Source organism: Typopeltis vanoorti, chromosome 24, assembly GCF_054136105.1.
Source record: "Typopeltis vanoorti isolate ZY-2024b chromosome 24, IOZ_Tvanoo_1.0, whole genome shotgun sequence".
Lineage (NCBI taxonomy): Eukaryota > Metazoa > Arthropoda > Arachnida > Uropygi > Thelyphonidae > Typopeltis > Typopeltis vanoorti.
In genome coordinates this window covers 19,191,884-19,211,838 of record NC_143572.1, presented here as the reverse complement: position 1 = coordinate 19,211,838, position 19,955 = coordinate 19,191,884, and the positions used below count along the sequence as shown (strand labels likewise).

Below are 19,955 nucleotides of genomic sequence, written 5' to 3'. Positions count from 1 at the left end.
TTACGAAATCATGGACATACTCTTATAATAAAGATTTGTCAAGTTGTGTAGACCTGGAAAAGTATATGACAAGATGCCAAGATAAAAGCTGTTGAAATGCTATAATATGTAATAAATGGAACATTATATTGAGCAATGCATAGTCTGTATCACAGATGTAAGTCAGCAGTTAGAATTGAAGGAAATACGTGGAGGTGGTTTGATATGAAATCAAGTGTAAGACAAGGATCCCATTTATTACCACTGTTGTTAAACATATATATGGATTATGTTATGAAGGAAAGTAGTATTAATGCTGATATCAGCATTGGATTCCTTTTAGAGTACTCTTTCCTCCATTTCTAAGTTTTTTTTTCAGTAGCTCCCAGAATATTTTGCCACCATTCTGATATTTATTGTGTATTCTTAAAGTCTTCCCATGACTTGTGGTTAGCTAGTTTTTATACAGTGCTTTGCTAGCTTACATTTTTTCTCTGTATTCTCTTAGAGCACAAGCTGATGATAAAGGCGACATGAAAACTGAAGATAGATATTCTAAATGTCTGGAGTAATTACTTTGAAAGGTTGCTAAATGAAACAAGCAGTGACAGCATGGTGGTAGAAAACACTTAATAGGAATTGTGGAGTAGCTGGAGCAGATGATATTTGATTAGAAATGCTCTAGTGGCTACCATACATAATGTAAAGGGTTGGATGTCAGATGGTTGGGGTACAGCTCTCATACTACCTGTTTACAAAAAGAGAAATAGAACTTAATGTGACAATTAGAGGAATTTCCCTCTTTATCCATTGGCTAAATGGGCTATAGCCTAGGGACACCATTGATCCAAGGCACTTAAGAACAGAGTATGATGAATTTTAATTCAACAGTATTATAAATGTTGTTGAATTAAATAAAAATGTGCAATGTCGATATATTTTAAATAAATTTTTTTGCAATGAAAGTTATTTAATTAATTATGTATTATTTTTGTTGCTCAATCCAATGTGATTAAGGCACCAAATATTTTTAGTCCAGGGTGCTCAAACTTGTTAAGATGGCCCTGAATACATATATTTGAGTTGTAAGTCGGTAGTTGGAGAGTACAGGAAAATGGTTTGATATTAAATCAGGTGTGAGACAAGGGCATACATTATCTCCACTGTTATTTATCATCTATATGGATCACATTATGAAGGAAAGTGATATTAAACCTGTCAAATTGGAGATGTTAATCACAGCACTTTACTTTATGCAGATGATATATTCTAAATAAATAGCCTCTGTAAGCTGCTCAACTTTGATACTTTTTAAAAATTTCTTTTCATTATGATATTCAATTTCATCCTGCTCAAAACTAAATGATCACTTCCTATTTCAAAACTCCTATATACTCTTTTGACTTGAAGCAGTGTGATGATATCACCGTCAGCATTATCAGTGAGATTTTTCTTATTTCTTTTGTTTTCTTTGCATATGAATTTTTGCATATCCTTAAAACAGAAATCCAAGAGATTCTTGGTATTATTATTAGCTTTGTTCTTTTTTTTTCAAAATTTCCCAAATCATTTCTACATGTCTGGTATAAATTTCTTACTGTACTATTTAAGTTATCAACTACAAAAAAAAAAAATCACTTTTTTTTTTCTTTGTGATGTGCCTTCTATAATGACTTGAAAAATTTCTCCACTTCTTTGTCAGTTGAACCTTTGTTTGAGGCTACTATTTATACATACTGAACACTGCTGATTTTCCATCAAAAATAAATAATCCTGAAGATCTCCACTTATGGTGCAATGACTTGTTAAATTCTGATATTTTTTATCTTCTTGAATATTCCTAATACTTGAGCACTGTATAGATGGAATTATTATTGTTTTAAATAAAGTAATTAGTTATTTTTTAACTCTACTTAAGTTTGCAGGTGCAGTGAATACTTAAACAAGTTCAATTATTCTGGTTAATTGGGCCTTATCGGGAATAATTTGGCCCAATTTAAGTGGTGCCCAAATAAATGAAGTTGCACATCAAAAGGTTAAAGGGTGTATTTACATAAAAGACAAAATACATGTTAATACAAGTTTTTCATTTATTGAGTAGCAAAATTATTGACTTATTGATGAACTTAAACATTTAGCTTTAATTGAAGTAAAATATTTGCCATAGTGGATTTTTTTATTTATTTACTTATTTATTTATTAAACCCATATACAGTTCTTAGCAATTGATGACATTTTAGGAACTGATTGAGCATAGTCTGTCATTATTTATTTATTTATATAATTTTTTTTGATTGATTTATTTGATTTTTTTGACCAACTCAACATCACCAGAGTTAAAGATCGGTACTATCAACGTAAGAAGCCTGAATGCCAAAGAAATGGAGCTAGCTGAAGAATTAGATAAGTAACAGATCGACATAATAGGGGTGAGTGAAACAAAAAAGATAAAAACTGGTGAATTTCTGAGCAATAAATACAAAATGTTATATTCAGGAAATGACAATCAAGGAAAAGAAGGAGTAGCCATAGTATTCGACACAAAATACGAGGCTAATCTTCTTGAATGGCAGGCAGTCTCAAGTAGAGTGATGTGGGCAAATATGAGAATAGGGAACTGGACAATGAGACTTATTTGTGCCTATGGTCCCAAAGAAGGTTCTACTAAGGTAGGAATATTTTGAGGCTTTAGAAAAAGCAAGTGACACAATGAAAAAGGAAAAGTTGGTCCTTGTTGGGGATCTAAATAGCAGAGTAGGAAATGATTGTGAGACATTCAAAAATATTTTGGGAAAATTTGGCGAAAAGAGCAAAGCTAATAATAATGGCAAATACCTGTTGGATTTCTGCTCAGGACATAGACTACTTATTACTAACACTATGTTCCAACATAAAAATGTATGCAAATTCGCATGGAGAGAAGAGGCAAGGAATAAGAGAAGTCTCATTGACTATGTTATTGTTGATAGTGATGTTTTCTCCCTGGTGCAGGACACCAGAGTGTACAGAGGATTTGAAATTGGAAGCGATCACTATTTAGTCTTGAGCAGGATAAAATTGAATTTCATATTGAAAAGAATAACGTGTAAGAAGGTTTTAAAGCGAATGAAAGTTCAGCAGCTCTCAGATGTGAACTGTAGACTCAAATACACAAAGATTATTGAAGAAAAAATGAAAGAGTTTGAGAACAGGAACCAAGCCTTGGAGATTCAGTGGCAAGCCTGGAAGAAAATCCTCATTGATTCAGCCAGAGATGTATGTGGTGAGGTTGTCTGCAAGGATAGAAAAATCAGAACTCCATGGTGACACAGGAAGTTAAACAGGCAGTGAAGGAAAAGAAGAAAGCATATCAAAAGTTCCTGGCAAATAAGTCAGCTTTTGCTTTTTGGGAATACAGAGACAAATGTAAGAATGCTAAACACTGTGTAAAACTAGCTAAACAAAAGTCATGGGAGGACTTTGGCAAGAATATAAAAAATAAATATCAAGAAAGTGGTAAGATATTCTGGAGGTTGTTGAAGAAACTTAGAAATGGAGGACAGAGTACTGTAAAAGGAGTTAGAGATGATAAAGGTGACATGAAAACAGGAGAAAAAGATATCCTTGAAGTATGGAGTAATTACTTCAAAAAATTGCTAAATGAAACAAGCAGTGATAGCACAATGGTAAAAAACACTGACCAGGCATACAGTCAGAAATGCATATACTTGAAGTAGAAAACAGCCATCAAAGGCTTGAAAGGTGGAAAGGCAGCAGGAGTATATGATATTCGACCAGAAATGCTGAAGTATGGTGGTATAAAAGTCTTACAGTGGCTGCACTGTATAATTCATTGAACCTGGACATGGGACGATGATTGAGAAGAATTGTGTAAGAAAAGCTTGGTGAAGAACAAGCTGGATTCAGGCCAAATAGAAGCTGTAAGGATCAGATCTTCACTTTACGACAAATAGTTGAGAAAGCATGGGAATATAACAAAGATCTGTATTTAAGTTTTGTCGATCTGGAAAAGGCATATGACAAGGTGCCAAGAGAGAAGCTATTCAATACGCTACAGTTATATGTATCAATGGGGCATTATATCAAGCAATACTTAGCCTTTATTTGAGTTGTAAGTCAGCAGTTAGAATTGAAGGCAGCACAGGAAGATGGTTTAATATTAAATCTGTTGTGAGACAAGGATATACATTATCCCCTCTGTTATTCATTATCTATATGGATCACATTATGAAGTAAAGTAGTATTAAACATGATATCAAAATTGGAGATGTTAATGTCAGCTCTTTGCTTTATGCAGACGATGTTATACTTCTAAATAAATCCGCTACAAGTTTGCACGATTCCCTGACTAAATTGAATAACTGTTGTAATAGATATGGTATTGAAGGTCAGCATTAAAAAGACAAAGACAATGAAAATAGGTAGAATTGTTGAAAATGTCAACTGTGTTGTGAACGGGGAACCTGTGGAACAAGTAAAACATTTCAGCTACTTAGGCATGATTTTTACTGAAGATGATAAATTAAATATGGAAATAGACAACAGAATCAACAAAGCTGGTATGGTAGGCAGTCAATTGAATAAATTCATATGGAATAAGAGAGAAATTAGTCGGAACACTAAATTGGTTGAATGATAAATGCACGTAAACACAAGAAAGATATTTAATTAACCAGATATTTCGGTCTGGAAATAGCAGACCATCCTCAGTGGTATTATAAGAACAGTTATAAAAAATACAAGTTAGAATATTAACAATAGCTCATTTAAAAAAGAACAAGCTGCGTTATATTATATCGCTATGTATGAAACGGAATATTTTGAAGTAGAGCCATCATTAAAAAAAAAATTAATGAGTAATCTTAATTAGACTTTCCCAGATTTTTGATATATAGGGCGTCCCAAAATTCACGTAAAAAGTAATTTTGATAGAAAACACAGGTTTTTAATTAAAAATTGTAATTTCTTATTGATTCATAAAGTATGCAGCATGGGGTTATGCATGGAATAGCATATCGGGTAAATGGCCTCCACGGCTTTGCTGGCACATACGCACTCTTTTGTCGAAATTTTCCATGACCGTTTTGCATAAATGTGGCTGAATTTCGTTGATACAGCACTCAATTTCCTCCTTCAAGGTGTGGGTGGTCGTGGGCTTGCTGGCATAAACCTTAGACTTAAAAAAAAGTCCAATGGTGTTAAATTACATGATCTGGGCAGCCAATTCTGATCACCAAAACGGGAAATTACACGACCAGGAAATGACTAATGCAGTAATTGAATTGTTTCTCTGGCTCTATGGCATGTGGCACCGTCTTGTTGAATCACATGTCGTCCACATCCATATCTTGCAATTTAGGCACAAAAAACTGTATTATCATGTTGTGATAGCGAGCACCATTAACTGTTATTGCCTTACCAGCCGCATTTTCGAAGAAGAATGGACCAGTGATGCCTCCAGCCCAAAATCCGCACCAAACAGTGACACGTTGTGGATGCATTTGTTTCTCAACAATCACTCGTGGATTTTCTGAACCCCAAATGCAACAATTTTGTCGATTAATGAAGCCATCCAGATGAAAATGAGCCTCATCGCTGAAGATGATTTTGTTCGAAAAATAAGCATCCACTTGTTGTTGTTGTTCCATAATCCATTCAACGAACTCTCTTCGCTGTGTTTGTGGTCAGTAGGCTTCAGTTCTTGAGTCAATTGAACTTTGTAAGCATAAAGATGCAAAGCTTTCGTGAGAATACGCTGTAGAGAGCTTCTCGAAATGCCCAATTCAAGACCACGGTGCCGATTTGATGTTCCTGGACTCAGCAACACTCTCACGAACTGCTTCGATGTTTTCTGTTGAACGACTTGTTGAAGGACGGCCATGGTGTATAAGATTACTAATTGATCCAGTTTCCTTGAATTTTTAAATTAATCTTTTCACAATTGATGAAGTTAAATCACTATTCCGACCATATTTTGTATGAAAATTGTGAACTGTAGCTGCCAAACCTTCATTATTTTTAAAATATTGCTCAATGAAAATGCGTTGTTCTTTCGTGTAGCACTCCATTTTTAATAACCCTGAACTGTCAGCTGTCACGCTGTCTTTTTTTTTTTCTCGTTGGCAACACTTTACCGCACAAATGGCGCTAAATTTAAATCTTGCGTGAATTTTAGTATACCCTATAGATATACAGTCGTTACAATTCAGATTGGGATGATGGAGCAAGGCCTCCACATTTTCCTTGAACAAACGTTCAAACCTATAACGGGATCTATGTAAGAGGCGAGTCCTGGACCAAAGGATGTTGTGGTCAGTTTCAAAATCGTGCTGAGCCAATCCAGACTTTACAGTCTTGTTGTGAAGAATGGAGGATTGATGTTCTTGGATTCTTTTTTCAAGAGAATTAGTTGTATACAAGACAGGTTTCAAACCAGTTTTAACCTATGGATCTGAGAGCTAAATTAGTTGTATACAAGACAGTTTTCAAACCAATTTTAATCTATGGATCTGAGAGCTGGGTCAGAAGTAAAACACTTGACCAAAGACTACTGCAGATATGAGAGTCCTGAGAAAGATTAGAGGCCTGAACAGATTTCATAAATGGCAATATCATATTAAACACGAGGATATTAGGCAAGAACTTGCCTAATTCCTGGATTCCTGGATGCTGACATTGTCAGCATCTAGGAATACGTTAGCAGAGCTAATCTCAGGTGGTATGGTCACTTAAACAGAATGGACGAGGAAAGATTAGCAAAACAAGTGTTCTCTGCCAGGTTGGCAGGAAAACAACCCAGAGGAAGACCAAGATATAGGTGGATTGATACGGTACAAAGTGCCTTAGACGATAGAAATATAAGATCTGATAATGTTGAAGTCTTGAGAAGTAGCAGACTGATTTGGAGGAAAATTGTAGTTAGGAAGTTAGTAATGATGTAAATTTTTCATGTAGTACTATCATATCCTGTACACCCCTTGAGGGTACATGTCAGGAATTTGATGATGATGATTTTTTTTGATTAAACAAATTCAGTTCAGATATTTAGTGCAGATATAGCATTGCCTTCCTGCATAAAACAATCATACATAGTCCAGTAGTAAATTTTCTAGCATCTTCTGGGTAGTCACTCTTTCAAACATGGGAGTGTCATCCTTGTTCTTCTAATATCCTTTGATTTTTGCTGTAATTTCATCTTCAAAATTTTCATTTTCATTATAGCATTGCAGACTACCATTAATGGATTCCAACTCTTCGTTGTTTATGACATGGTTCATGTCTGATGGGACGTCATATTCAGTATCTGCTATATTCATGAGTGAATGCTTAACCTCTCTACTGGCCGTGGTGGATAAATAGCGAGACCAAATTGCACTTCTTATCCATGTTATTCAATAGGTGTTACAGAATCGTATCCAGATTTTGTTGGACGTCTGTAGACGTCATGGCTGGTTGGGGTGTTAAACCACACAGAGCAAATCAGTTTTAGATGGTCTTGTTCCTCATTCTTTGCCAACTGTCAGCCATAAACTGTATTACTTGTAAAAAAAAAATTGTCTTTTGTGCTGACTTCCTTAGCAATTGCATGCATTTCTGTTCACACTGTACTGAACTGGTGAAGTGAACTCTCCATTCTAATCTCTTTAAAACATGGAATCCCAGCCCTTTTTTAATAACTAGCAGCTTTCTATGCTGTGATTGTCTGCAGAAATACTAGTGGTGATGGAGATGGGTGGTAGATGGTGTTGGTGTGGTTGCAGTTAGTTGTAGTTGGTGTAGACAGAGTGCTGTAGAGTAGGTACCATCCCTCGATGAGTCTTTGAACTCCCTGGAGATGTAACATAATAATCATAATAAATTTTTTTGAGTATGTTTCTCCTTTACTGTCCATAATGTATTTTTTGACTAGGTATCATTGAGCTTTACTTTTATTTTATTTTTTTATAGTTTTGCTTGTGGTGAGAACTGGCATGATCCTGTTAAGTGTCGCCTTTTAAAGAAATGGCAAAAAAAATGTGATGATGACAGTGAAACATCCAACTGGATTGCTGCCAATACAAAGGTATGTAAATAGAATTGACTTCGGATGTGTTTGTATATGAAGTCTAGTTAAAGATGTATCAAGAGTGAAGTTTTGAAAACTAAAAATGCTTAATTTACAATCTGGAGTTTAATCCCTTTTACAGTGTCACCTCAGTTTGAAAGAGATTGACTTCATTTCTTTCACTGATGGTAGTATCTTCTTTTAAACACAATTTTTGGTATTGCTAAAAGGATTCCTTGTCATATTTTATTTAGTTATCAATATCAATCTTGTTTTTTGAAATTTATACTTATGCTGAAAAAAAACCTACATAAATCATATCCAATTAGTATGGAGGGGTGTTGCACTAGTAGGATATATTGTTTGACCCACAGATCTTTGGTGTGCTCCTGTATAATGTGTGGATAATTTTCAGTGTTCTGGAAACCTCTCTTAGTGTATAGTAGGATACAAAATAAGTGAGGATTTTATTATCAGGTGATATGGTTATAGTTATATTGTTGATATACTAAAAATTTCATCAGTAATTTTAATCATAAAGTTTGAATTATTGTTTATAATGATTTTATTAATTTCGAAACATTGAATAAGGGAGCTGTTGTGATGTGTTTTCTATGTAATACACTACACAGCTTTACAAAATTAACAAAAGATTTAGAAAATGTGGTGCAACTCATGCAGAATGCGATAAAGCAGGGCAAAGTTTGGAATGGTGGTGGACAGTAGAATAGCAGTGAAATGAGCACACAACGGGAAATATCAAAACAAGTATAATGGATATTATGGAAGTTCATGCACTATGCTCGAAAATATATGGTCACATGGCATCAGTAATGGTGTATGATCCCCTAGAACAGCTAAAGGCCTGACTGCTGATCATGTTTAATCTAAGGGCGTCTATTTATAAGATTCTGTGGCAACAAATCCCATGCTTCTACTAAAATAAACTTTAGCTCACCAGGTGATGAGGTGGTGGCCGAAAAGAGCTTCCTCGCATCTTGAGCAAGGCCCCAGAGGCATAATGCCTTAGGCAGTTTACATAGATTGCCTATACCTATCCCTTTGTTGAATGTGCTTGCATTTGAATAAATATGGTAAATTTTCTTTTCTGCTGATGTCCACAATTGATTACCAAAGATCTAATAAATTAATAACACATATCTGTGATGTTGAAGAGTTCAGTTAAATATAATTTCTTTGTTCATTACATTTACAGGAATGTCCAAAATGTAATGTTACAATTGAGAAAGATGGTGGTTGTAATCACATGGTCTGTAAGAATCAGAATTGTAAAGCTGACTTTTGTTGGGTCTGTCTAGGACCTTGGGAGCCACATGGTTCTTCATGGTAAGATATTTTATTTTGTAGTAAGATTTTAACATTGAATAGAAAAATTAAATGTGAAATAATAACATTTCTTACAATATAAATAACTCTTTCAGTTTAATATTTCTAGGCTAGCAAAAGCATAAACTACGACCAGTTAGATATTTTGTTATGCATCATACAGCAGATACTTAAAGAAACATTCTTCTCTCCTTCTATCTGATTTCTAGGAATAAATACCCAAGAAAGTATTGGCATAACTGTTGGCAGTTATGCATGCAGTATTTATTTCTTATTTAAAGACACATATGAAACATATTTATACAAAAACATCTATGGCACAGTGAAATAATTATCTATTTATCACAAATATTTTGTTTTGTGTATCATGAAACATTATCAGCATGAGATGAAGAGCAATAATAGAAATGTAAATATTAAAAAAAAAAAAAACCTATTTATGTTCAATCACATCGTAGCTCGGAAAAACCACTATTGGGATATGTAAATATATTTAATACAGTTGAAGAAAACAATTTCCCAAACTTTTGGAATAGAAAAGCAGTCATTACAATTTAAGTTACTTGAGTGGAGTAAGCCTTCAGCATTTTCTTTGATTATACATTCAAATTTATAAGTGCAATGCAAAGCTTGGCTTGCCATGGCATCCCATTAGATGCCATGGCAAGTGTTGTTAATTCCATGTTTGATTCCAGAGTAGATTTATGAGGTTCAGTTGAATAATGGTGTTGGTATTCTGAAATATGTTTTTTAACCAATCTTCCCATTTGACCAAAATAAGACAAGTTTTGAAACATGGAACTTAGTAAACAGGTATCAGCAATGGTGACAGTTTGTCTTTTGGAGAAAGTAAGAAACTGCAGATTTGGTTGATGGATTTTGAAGGTGGATAAGAATTGAAATTTCTTCAGAATTTTTACCACATGTTTACAAAGTCCTTTTAATTTAAGGAATAGGAGTTCTCTGGACCTTTCTTTCCTTGAAAGATGTTGAAAACTGTCAGTTGTTGATTATGTGTCATTCTGGGATGATAACCATTTAATAAGGCACTATTTGTTTGCTATTTTCCAATTCCTATTATGACATACTTGAACAAATTTTATGTGCTCTAGATACCAAGGATTTTACAGTTCTGTATTTTGGAGATGGATGGTGTGCAGATGAAATAGGAATACAGCAATCCATAAAAAATTGGTTTATGGTGGACAGAAGTTGAAAGCAATTCATCAAATTCTTGTTTGATGTTCATAATCATCATCAAATTCCTGATATATACCCTCACCGGGTGTACAGGATATGATAGTACTACATGAAAAATTTACATCATTACTAACTTCGTATCTATAATTTTCCTCCAAATCATTCTGTTACCTCTCAAGACTCCAACATTATCAAATTTTATATTTCTATCTTCTAAGGCACTTTTTACTGTATCAATCCTAGCAACCTGGAAGAAAACACTTGTTTTGCTAATCTTTTCTCTCCCATTCTGTTTAAGTGACCATACCACTTGAGATTAGCTCTGCTAACACATTCCTGGATGCTGACAGTGGCAAGTTCTTTCCTAATATCCTCGTTTTTAATATGATATTGCATTGATGCCATCTGTTATCTTTCTCAGCAGATATGCTGAGAAAGATGAGGGGCATGAACAGACCGTAGATATGAGATTTCTCTCATATCTGCGGTCTCTAGTCTTTGGTCAAGTTTTTACTTCTGACTCAGCTGTCAGATCCATAAGTTAAAACTGGCTTAAATACTGTCTTGTATACAGCTAATTTAGTATTTTGGCTAATTTCTCTCTTATTCCATATAAATTTATTCAGTTGACTGCCTACCATACCAGCTTTGTTGATTCTGTTTTCTATTTCCATATTTAATTTACCATCTTAACTAAAAATCGTGCTTAAGTAGCTGAAATCTTTGATGTTTAAGTCTAAAAAGATACTTTTGATTCCTCCTGACAGGTCTTTATCTAAAGTAAATTTGATTTGAGGATGTAAATTATTAATTTTTTGTTGAAAGGAAAGAAGCTCTGATTCAGTGCCACTCCATATAGCAAAAACACAATCTGCACAGTGTAGCCAGAGAGAAAGAGTTGAGCTTCTCTGCCCATCGCTGTTCCTTCAACATGAAACCAAGCTGTTTCTTTAACCAAGTTTTTCTCAGGAGAATACAATGTCAAAACTCACCATAATATCTGAAGATTCAAGTTTTTTTGTCTATTTTTGAGAGAAATTCTGTGGAATTTTTCACCAAAGAAAGCAATGTGTCCAGTTAGAGAATGGGAAGGGCAGACAAAAAAATTTAGAAATGATAAAGATAGGACTGCCTATGTAATGAATGATAGGTCTAAGAGACAATTATTTTTATGTAGACATATCGAAAGACTTAGTTGTTGTTGATTATTCATAATAGTGCTTCATAGTATAAACAACACCAAGAGAGGGGAAAAAAAGAATTTATTGAAGTCACTAATATTTTGCTGGTTATTTTACCCAGAATCTTCATGCACAAATTATAACTGTCACAAGCACAAGTGTGACTAAGCATTAAAGCATTTCAGTTTGTAGCTAGCATAGAACTAATGTCCTAACAAGGCACCCTTTATGGGTCAGTTGACCATAAAGTTAATTTGGAGAGGTCAAGTTATCTGGTCTCAGAATGACTGTTTCCTTGATCTTTGGCAAGTTAATGCAACCATACTTGTTGAATTTGGGGGGTAGTGCAGATGCTGATTCTAAAAATAGTCTTTCAGACCTATAGCGACTTCTGTGTAAAACCAGTGTCTTCCTCCATTTAATCCTATGTGAAGGGATATCGAGAACATGTTCTGCTAGTCCCGACTTGCTATAAAGATGATCATGGATGTAATTTTTGTGTTCTTCAAGGTGGAGGTTAACTGATTATGAATATTTTTATGTAACTGAAGCGTATAGTAGATTATATAGTTGCTGTTCACCTTGAATAGTATGTTCTATGTTTTCACAGTTGCTTGATCAATGGATGTAATCTTACCTAATGACATCTGGTATGATCCCTACTAATCACTGAATACATATTTTGATCCAGAAGAAGTAAATTTATTTTCTAATTGTAAGTCTTTGGTCCAAAACAACAATGTTGCTTAGTCAGCTTTCATGATGATAATGTTGTTCAATTTTGATAATTCGATGGATGTGTAGATTTCACCTTTAGTTTTGAAGTGGGAATCTGCGTATCATCCAACTCAAAAATGTGAAATTATAAAATACTTTGTCTAAAGCTCATTAAATTTGTTTCTCTGAAGTATGTCATCAACAAGAATTGTATAGTTATGCAAAAGTTTGGTATTATTATTATGATTAAGGGAGTCCTTGACTTCCAGGGAGTCACGGACTCATATAAATGATGAGTTCAAAAGTAATTGAATAGTTAAAACTGAAGAATTACACATCCAGAAGACCTGAACTCTTATTCCTTATATTTAAAGCATTTCTGAACATGAGGCAAAAATTTCGAAAAAATTCCAGCCCATCATTATCCTTGAACCCATCATCCAAATCTACAGTTTCGTACCTTCTCCAAAAGACAAGCTCTCATAGCTGCTATCTGTTTATCAGGTTCCATGTTCTTGCAATTTCTTATTTTGGTAAGATGAGAAGATAGTTAAAAATGTATTTCAGAACACCAAATCTCATAAATGCAGCCTGGCTAAACCAGGAATTAACAGTATTAGCCATGGAATCCAATGGGATAATTAACAGGATTGTGGAATACAGATTATGTAGACAGATTGAGAATTTGTGGACAGCTGTCACGAGCAAATAGGAGAAAGAGGGTTAATATGATTGAAGCTTATCAACTTCTTTTAGGGTCATACAGAAAATCAGGTGATGGATTTTTTCATTTTATGGAGGGTGGGGAGAGGACAAGAGGGCATCCATCGAAGTTGAGAATGAATGTAGTGAAATAGAGGATGAGAGAGAGATTTTTTTTTCTCATAGAGTTGTGCATGATCGGAATTAATTGCCTTTGGAGATTGTAAATGAAGATAGTGTGAATGAATTCAAGAAAAGGTATGTTGGCTGGTGTGAGTGATATGCAGCCTTCCTTGATAAGTCCTTTCCTCCCTGGAAGTCAAGGACTCCCTTAATCATAATAATAATACCAAACTTTTACATAAACTGTACTTGTAAATTTGAACATTTATTCAAAGTGCTGAAGCCTTACTCTATTCACATCAAGTAACTTGGCTTATTGAAACCTAATTAATGTTGCAGTAGGGTGCTTAATCCTATCTTTGTAGTATTCAAATTTTTCATCGCTGGTTTGCCTGCCATGAAAAATTTGAGTTCCCAGAAGAACATATTCTGCTCACTCGGTATGAGATGGTAGGGTTTTTCCTGTTAACTCGCCTTCAGTTGAAAAGTCCTGATAGGATTCTTTTTGTCCTAGATGGGATTTGAACCCAGTTGTATTAATGTATATACAGTTTGTCCGTGTGGTTAGCCTAGTTGCTATGTGCTTTGCAACCATATGCCTCGGGAAGAAGCGTCCTAGGTTCGATTCCCGTCAGAGATGTGAGGAGCTTAAGGATCTTCCTCAGTTAGCCAAGTTAGTCGATCTTGGGCATGGGCAGCAGGGGTCCCCCCCCCCCCCAGTTTATCTGGGGGGGTTTCATCCCACAAGCAGGCAAACCGGCCCCGTGAACACACACGGATTTAGTCAGGAATATCGCCCTTAGGGAATGCAGCAGAGGAGTGGCGAACCGGCTGCATTAATATGCCAGTAATCCCCCTCATTAGTAAGGGACTCAACCCGTCCTAGACGGATGAGAAAGGATAAGGTAGTTTTTTTTTTTAAATATATATCCCAGTAATGTTATCCTAGCCTGCTGCATGTTTAAAAGGATTCTGTTGTAATGCAACAGCTTTATTGCCCTTTCATATTCATATTTCTATTTTTGTTTTTCAACTTAGTCTGATGATGTTTTACATAGTAAAATTAATTATTATTATTTAGTGATTATTAAGAAATAATTATTTCACTGTTGTATATGTTTTTGTATAAATATGCAGTATTTTAAGCTTTGAATATTTATTTGCTTATTTATTACACAAAATATATGCAAGCAGCACTAACAAGGCTATAATTTATCATATTCAAAACACTAACTTTCATAATTTAAAATATGTTAAATGATCATAGCTAGTTAGTTTTGAATCTGCTTTTAATGCATACATTGTGTAACATAATTTCAGATTTTAACTTTTTAACATTTTCAGTGTTTAGTTCATATTTCATGTTCCCAGAGAATGAATAGGCATTATTCTAAAAGTCTGGTCATGCTTTGGGAACATGAAATGTGAACTTAAAAGTTAAGAATGAAGTTAAAATATGAAATTCTGTTAAAAATATATGCATTAAAAGCAGCTTCAAAACTAACCAAAACGAAGGTACTCTGCAGAAGGAAGGATATATATATTTATTATTATTTTTTTCTTCTGTTGACTGCTCTAGGAAATAAATCAGTTGTTCGTTTTAATGCAATTTGGAAAAGAAAATTCATTCCTTAACCTTTGAAATCCATTAAGAGATTCAGTCTTCAAACACTTCAAAAACAAAATAAAAATCCTTATTTACAGAAAACACAAATACACACAGAACAGCAAATTAATTACTTAGCTATTCAAGTGCCAGCATTCTTCATGTTACAGCATGAAAAAAAAAACAAACAACATGAAAAAAAAACATTCTCATCCCATAGTTTCCCTTCAATTCTCACAAGCCAACAGTTATCCTATATAGGATGCAAACTTCTGGAAACCTTAATCTCTTGCCTCCTACCGAACTATTATTCTTTCTTGAGTTCACACAGGAGAAAGACTAACACAAATTAAAATTACTCTCTGTATGAATGTGATTTCTTGCATCTTAAATCACAAAAACTGAAGAAGACATTGTCTTCAGCCAAGACAATTCTGTAACTTCACTTTCTATATGAAAGTAGCAGCAAGCTCCATTAAATAAACTCCTAAAAACTACCATCACTTTAGAATGAATTAACTTTTTATTTGAAAGTCTCAGCATTCTTCTTAAAATCTTATCAGCAGTTAACACTTCAGAACAACTCTGCCTTCTATATGAAAGCCTATGAAGCAATAATTAGTTTGGGTTAACACTTCAGAACAACTCTGCCTTCTATATGAAGCCTCTGAAGCAATAACTAAAACCATATGAGCCGTTCGAAATCACTTACCAGCCTGAGAACCCTAAATAAAACAAACTTGACTTGTCCCATTTCTATATAAACTGGCAAGCAATAAAGTTCCTTTCAGTTTAAACTGAATTAAATCCTATATGGATTAATAGCTACAATAAACTTCACACTTATCTCTTTATACAAGATATCCTCTGTCAATTTTCCATTTCTAACTTCTAATTTCTACTCAGTTTTCATATATCGAAGACACAATAACTCCACAGTTTTTTCCTGCTTTGTTCCTGTTCTACTCTGTGAACACTAGGAATGTTCAATAATGTTATTTTTGCTTCTGTGCATGCTCAGAAATGAGAAACTGTGAAAGTTTTGCTGAAGTCCATCTTGCGCTGCCATTACTGTTTTTCAGCGTTGGACTTAAAATGATGAAGTTCTTTCTTGACAGTGCTGAACAGTTTATTTAATTATAATTTCACAATGAAACAGCCAGAATATATAACAATTCTTCATTTCTCAATCCTTTATGCACTGAGGTAAGTTCACATAATTATTTTCACAACATGAATACAGCATTAATTTCACTTCTCTTGTAAGTGACAACATTTTGTAAATATTTGTCTACATACAAACAGCACTAAGATTACAAAACTTGACAGCTTGTACAAAATCGCAATTAACCTCTAACAACTAAATAAATAAATTTATTTTACATCTTAGTAAGGCTTCAGTAGCCAAAGACAAATATTTCAAAACATCTTGCCTGCGACATACAAAAATAACTGCTTTTATAAAATGCCTTATTATTAACTTAACTTTAATTCATTTTTAATATGTGAATATCTGAATTTTAATACAGATATTCTATAAGTTCATTACTAGCCATTTGTCTTGAGCTGAAAAATGGAAGAGGGTATATTTTACAGGAACTTAATTAAACAGACAACTTTAATAATGCAAATGCAGTATTATTTCCTGAAGATAAGTACTCTACAATAATTGTTATGATGACCTAGCAGCAATTCAAGAGCATCTCCACTGTATATAATATTAAGCAGAAGAAAGTCATATTTGCTTATTGCTGTTATTTTTACAGGTACATCTAATGGGATAGAGGAAATAAAGTAGTCTCTTTTTAATTTTAACACTAAGTGTTAAAAAGAATGGCCTTATTTCCAGATTTCTGCAGTTTTACAGCTTGTTGTTTTTTTAAGTCTTCAAATAAGGCTTCTGATCTTATTTTTATTATATTTAACATCTGTTGCATGTTAAAAGTAATAAAAATACAGCATTAACGAATAAAAAAATATGTTAAAGGAATCACAGTATGTCTTAATTTTCAATTCTCTTTAGAATTACTTTTTAACAAAATTAAGAATATGGTAATGTTAAAAGCATTTTTGTTGCTTTTAGTATGAAAAATTGAAAGCCTTTAGGTTGGAATAATCTGAGTCCTTGTTGTTAATATCCCTACCAGAATGTTTTTTTTTTTTCCCCAGCTCCTGCTTTATATTGCTAGTTATCCACTTAATTTGTACTTGGTTTATTCTCCTGATACTGTTATGCACTCTGATACTGCCTCTCTCAAATAATCCTTGACTGCTTCCCATGCACTGACATTCATTCCATGCAGTTTCTTATGCCATGGCACTGCTCCAAGTTGCCTGCTAAGTTTGTCATAATTGCCAGCTTAGTAGTTCTGCATAAACCTAGCAACGCCATGACATAAGAAACAGCATGGAATGACTGTCAGTGCATGGGAAGCCATTAAGGATAATTTGAGAGAGAGAGGCAGTATCAGAGTGCATATCCAGTATCAGGAGGATAAACCAAGTACAAATTAAGTGGATAACTAGCAATATAAAGCAGGAGCTGAAAAAAAAAGAAAACATTGTGGTAGGGATATTAACAAGGTGATCAATATGCCCATAAGCAGTATACCAAGAAATTTCCACATGTTGAGCAACCTCCCAAGACAAGACTGCATGGTCACTTTTTCTGATCAAAGGTAGAGTTGCTACTGTAGTTAGATTGATTTTCTGGTGCTCTTACCAGATCCCACATTCTCAAACCCCTGATCCCCATCGTCACATGCTGTTTCAGATAATTATCCCTCAGTAACAGTATAAATTTTATTTTCATTTTGCCATATGCCCTTTCCTCCTTCCAATCTATATCACAATAGTTGAAGTCTCCCATGATAATTGCTCGGCCGGCATTCATTGTGCTAATCTGCTGATGCATGTTGTCCACATTTTCTTCTCGATTCCCAGGTCTATAGCAGCAACCAACAATATATTTTGTCATATTGGCCTCTATCTCACATCAGACAGCCTCAAATGAACCATTTCCACAGATCTACAATTGTAACTTCTAGTTTTGTTGGTTGAAGTTTTTCAACTATCCCTTCTCCTGTCCTATTCCTTCTATAATCTCTGAAAATACAATATCCATTACATTCTTTTCCTGTAACTATGTCATTCTCTGACAACCAGGTCTCACTGATGCCAAAAAAGTTTTGGCCAAGTTGAATTGACCAATGTTAAAAATTCCTCTCCTTTATTTCTGATACTTCAGGCATTCGTGTACATGAATTTCAACATCCCCTTAGGTCCACAGTTACCCTTACATAATGTCATTATGTGCCCTTTCAGATTTGAAACCTGGGAAAATACAACTAGCTCTTCACAATCATTTTTCCACGCATACTCCTCTATCCCAGGGGCAGCTATTTCTGCACAGTCATTCATGCACTGACACTTATTTGTCCTAGGAGAGGCTAGACACATGCTTGATTGCCCCCCCCCCCCCCCCCCACAATATCTCTAATTTCCCCGGTTCACTTCCAAAGCTTCACTGAACAACACTTTCTCCAAGCACCTAACTTGAAAACCTTTTAAGTGCAGTCCATTGGGTGTATACAGGTCCTTACATCCATCAAATTCACTCCACATATCTATAAGCTGTGCACTATTCCTCCTGCACAATCTTCTCATTGACAGTCATGGCCCTTTTGCTCAATTCTGTTCTATTATGCTAAGTCAGTAGACTTAATCTTCACTTTCTTACTCTTCATTTTTGCTTCTTTTAAGCACCTCTTAAATCATTTTTGCCTGCCAATACAATTAACTTGTTTGCTTCTTTCTTCTGCAAACTTAAAGTGTTGCTAATATCCTTTATCTTCACATCTGGAAAACATGCTTTCATCACTTTCTCATCAAGTATACTTCTAATCACTGAATCCCCATACAATGCAAAACCTCCAAGTTTCTTGCACTTTTATAGTTTTTCCAGTTACTCTTTCATTCTCTGTCCTTTGTACCATGCACAATCATTTCTCCAGTCGCTTGAGCTCACATTTTGTCACGTTGTTGCAGAGAATGCAGTTATCGTTCAGTGATGAATAACATCAGGTTTGGATGTCTGTGGTGCACGACATTGATGTGAGAATTGATATTTTGGCATTTTTTACATTTATTCAGTTGTTTTTATGGCTGTTCATAAATTTTATTGTTCAGAATGTGATAGGGCATAGACTTCTGTAATATTCAAATGGCTTCTGTTTGTTTTTAATTTAACTTTTTTAATCTGATAATTTTTTATATGTGTATATTTATTCTCCTCCCCATTTACTGTCATTTGAAATTACTACTCCACTTAAGGTTCTAATATGTTAGTCTGCATCACTAACATAATAAACAATAATTTTTTGTTCCACCTTTTTTTGCTTCTGTTTATTTCTCATTACTATATATATATATATATATATATATATATATTGTTGTTATTTTACTAATTGGGGGTACATATCAAGAGAGTGAAGATTTTACTAGTTCTACTTCCTTTTTTTTGGTACTAGTTCTACTTCCTTTCTTTCGTAGTTTCGTAGCTATTTATACGATGTCTGAGATTCCTAAGCTTTTACCTTTGTTCTTTCTTGGTCATCATATATTGTTTCTGCTTAATATATTTCCCATTCAAACCATCTGAATTATATAGGATTATTTGATAAGCCTTATGCAAAACCTCCATAATTCTTGCATTCAAATTTCCTCTCTTAATATTAAAATTTATTAAAATCCATTTTCTTCATCTACTCTTTTTGGTGGAATATATACTCCAATAATTGATAGTGACCTCATGGTTGTTTTTGTTCATGTTTCTAATAATCATTCATTCCAATAGCTGTATCTTTGTATATTTCTTTTCAGTCTTTCTCAGTCCATATCATTAATCCTTCTGTAGCTCTGTATTCTCATTGCTTCCAGCCCTATACTATATCCATATATGTGTGCGTGTATTTTTGTGAGTTAGATGAGAATTTTTTCTTTTATCAATTTTATATAGTTTTTTTTATTTTTTAAAATTTATTTTTTATGTAATCTG

The 19,955-nt window shown here is 34.1% G+C and overlaps 1 protein-coding gene across 1 annotated transcript in view; it reads left to right on the top strand.

Annotated features, from left to right (window-relative positions):
* LOC150092972 (E3 ubiquitin-protein ligase arih1-like) overlaps window positions 1-19,955 on the top strand; it is a 222,666-nt gene that overhangs the window by 140,462 nt on the left and 62,249 nt on the right. Inside the window, exons 9-10 of the mRNA XM_090414057.1 lie at window positions 7,927-8,041; window positions 9,240-9,370. Of these exons, the coding sequence (XP_090270183.1) occupies window positions 7,927-8,041; window positions 9,240-9,370 (246 nt within the window). The remainder of the gene's footprint in view (window positions 1-7,926; window positions 8,042-9,239; window positions 9,371-19,955) is intronic.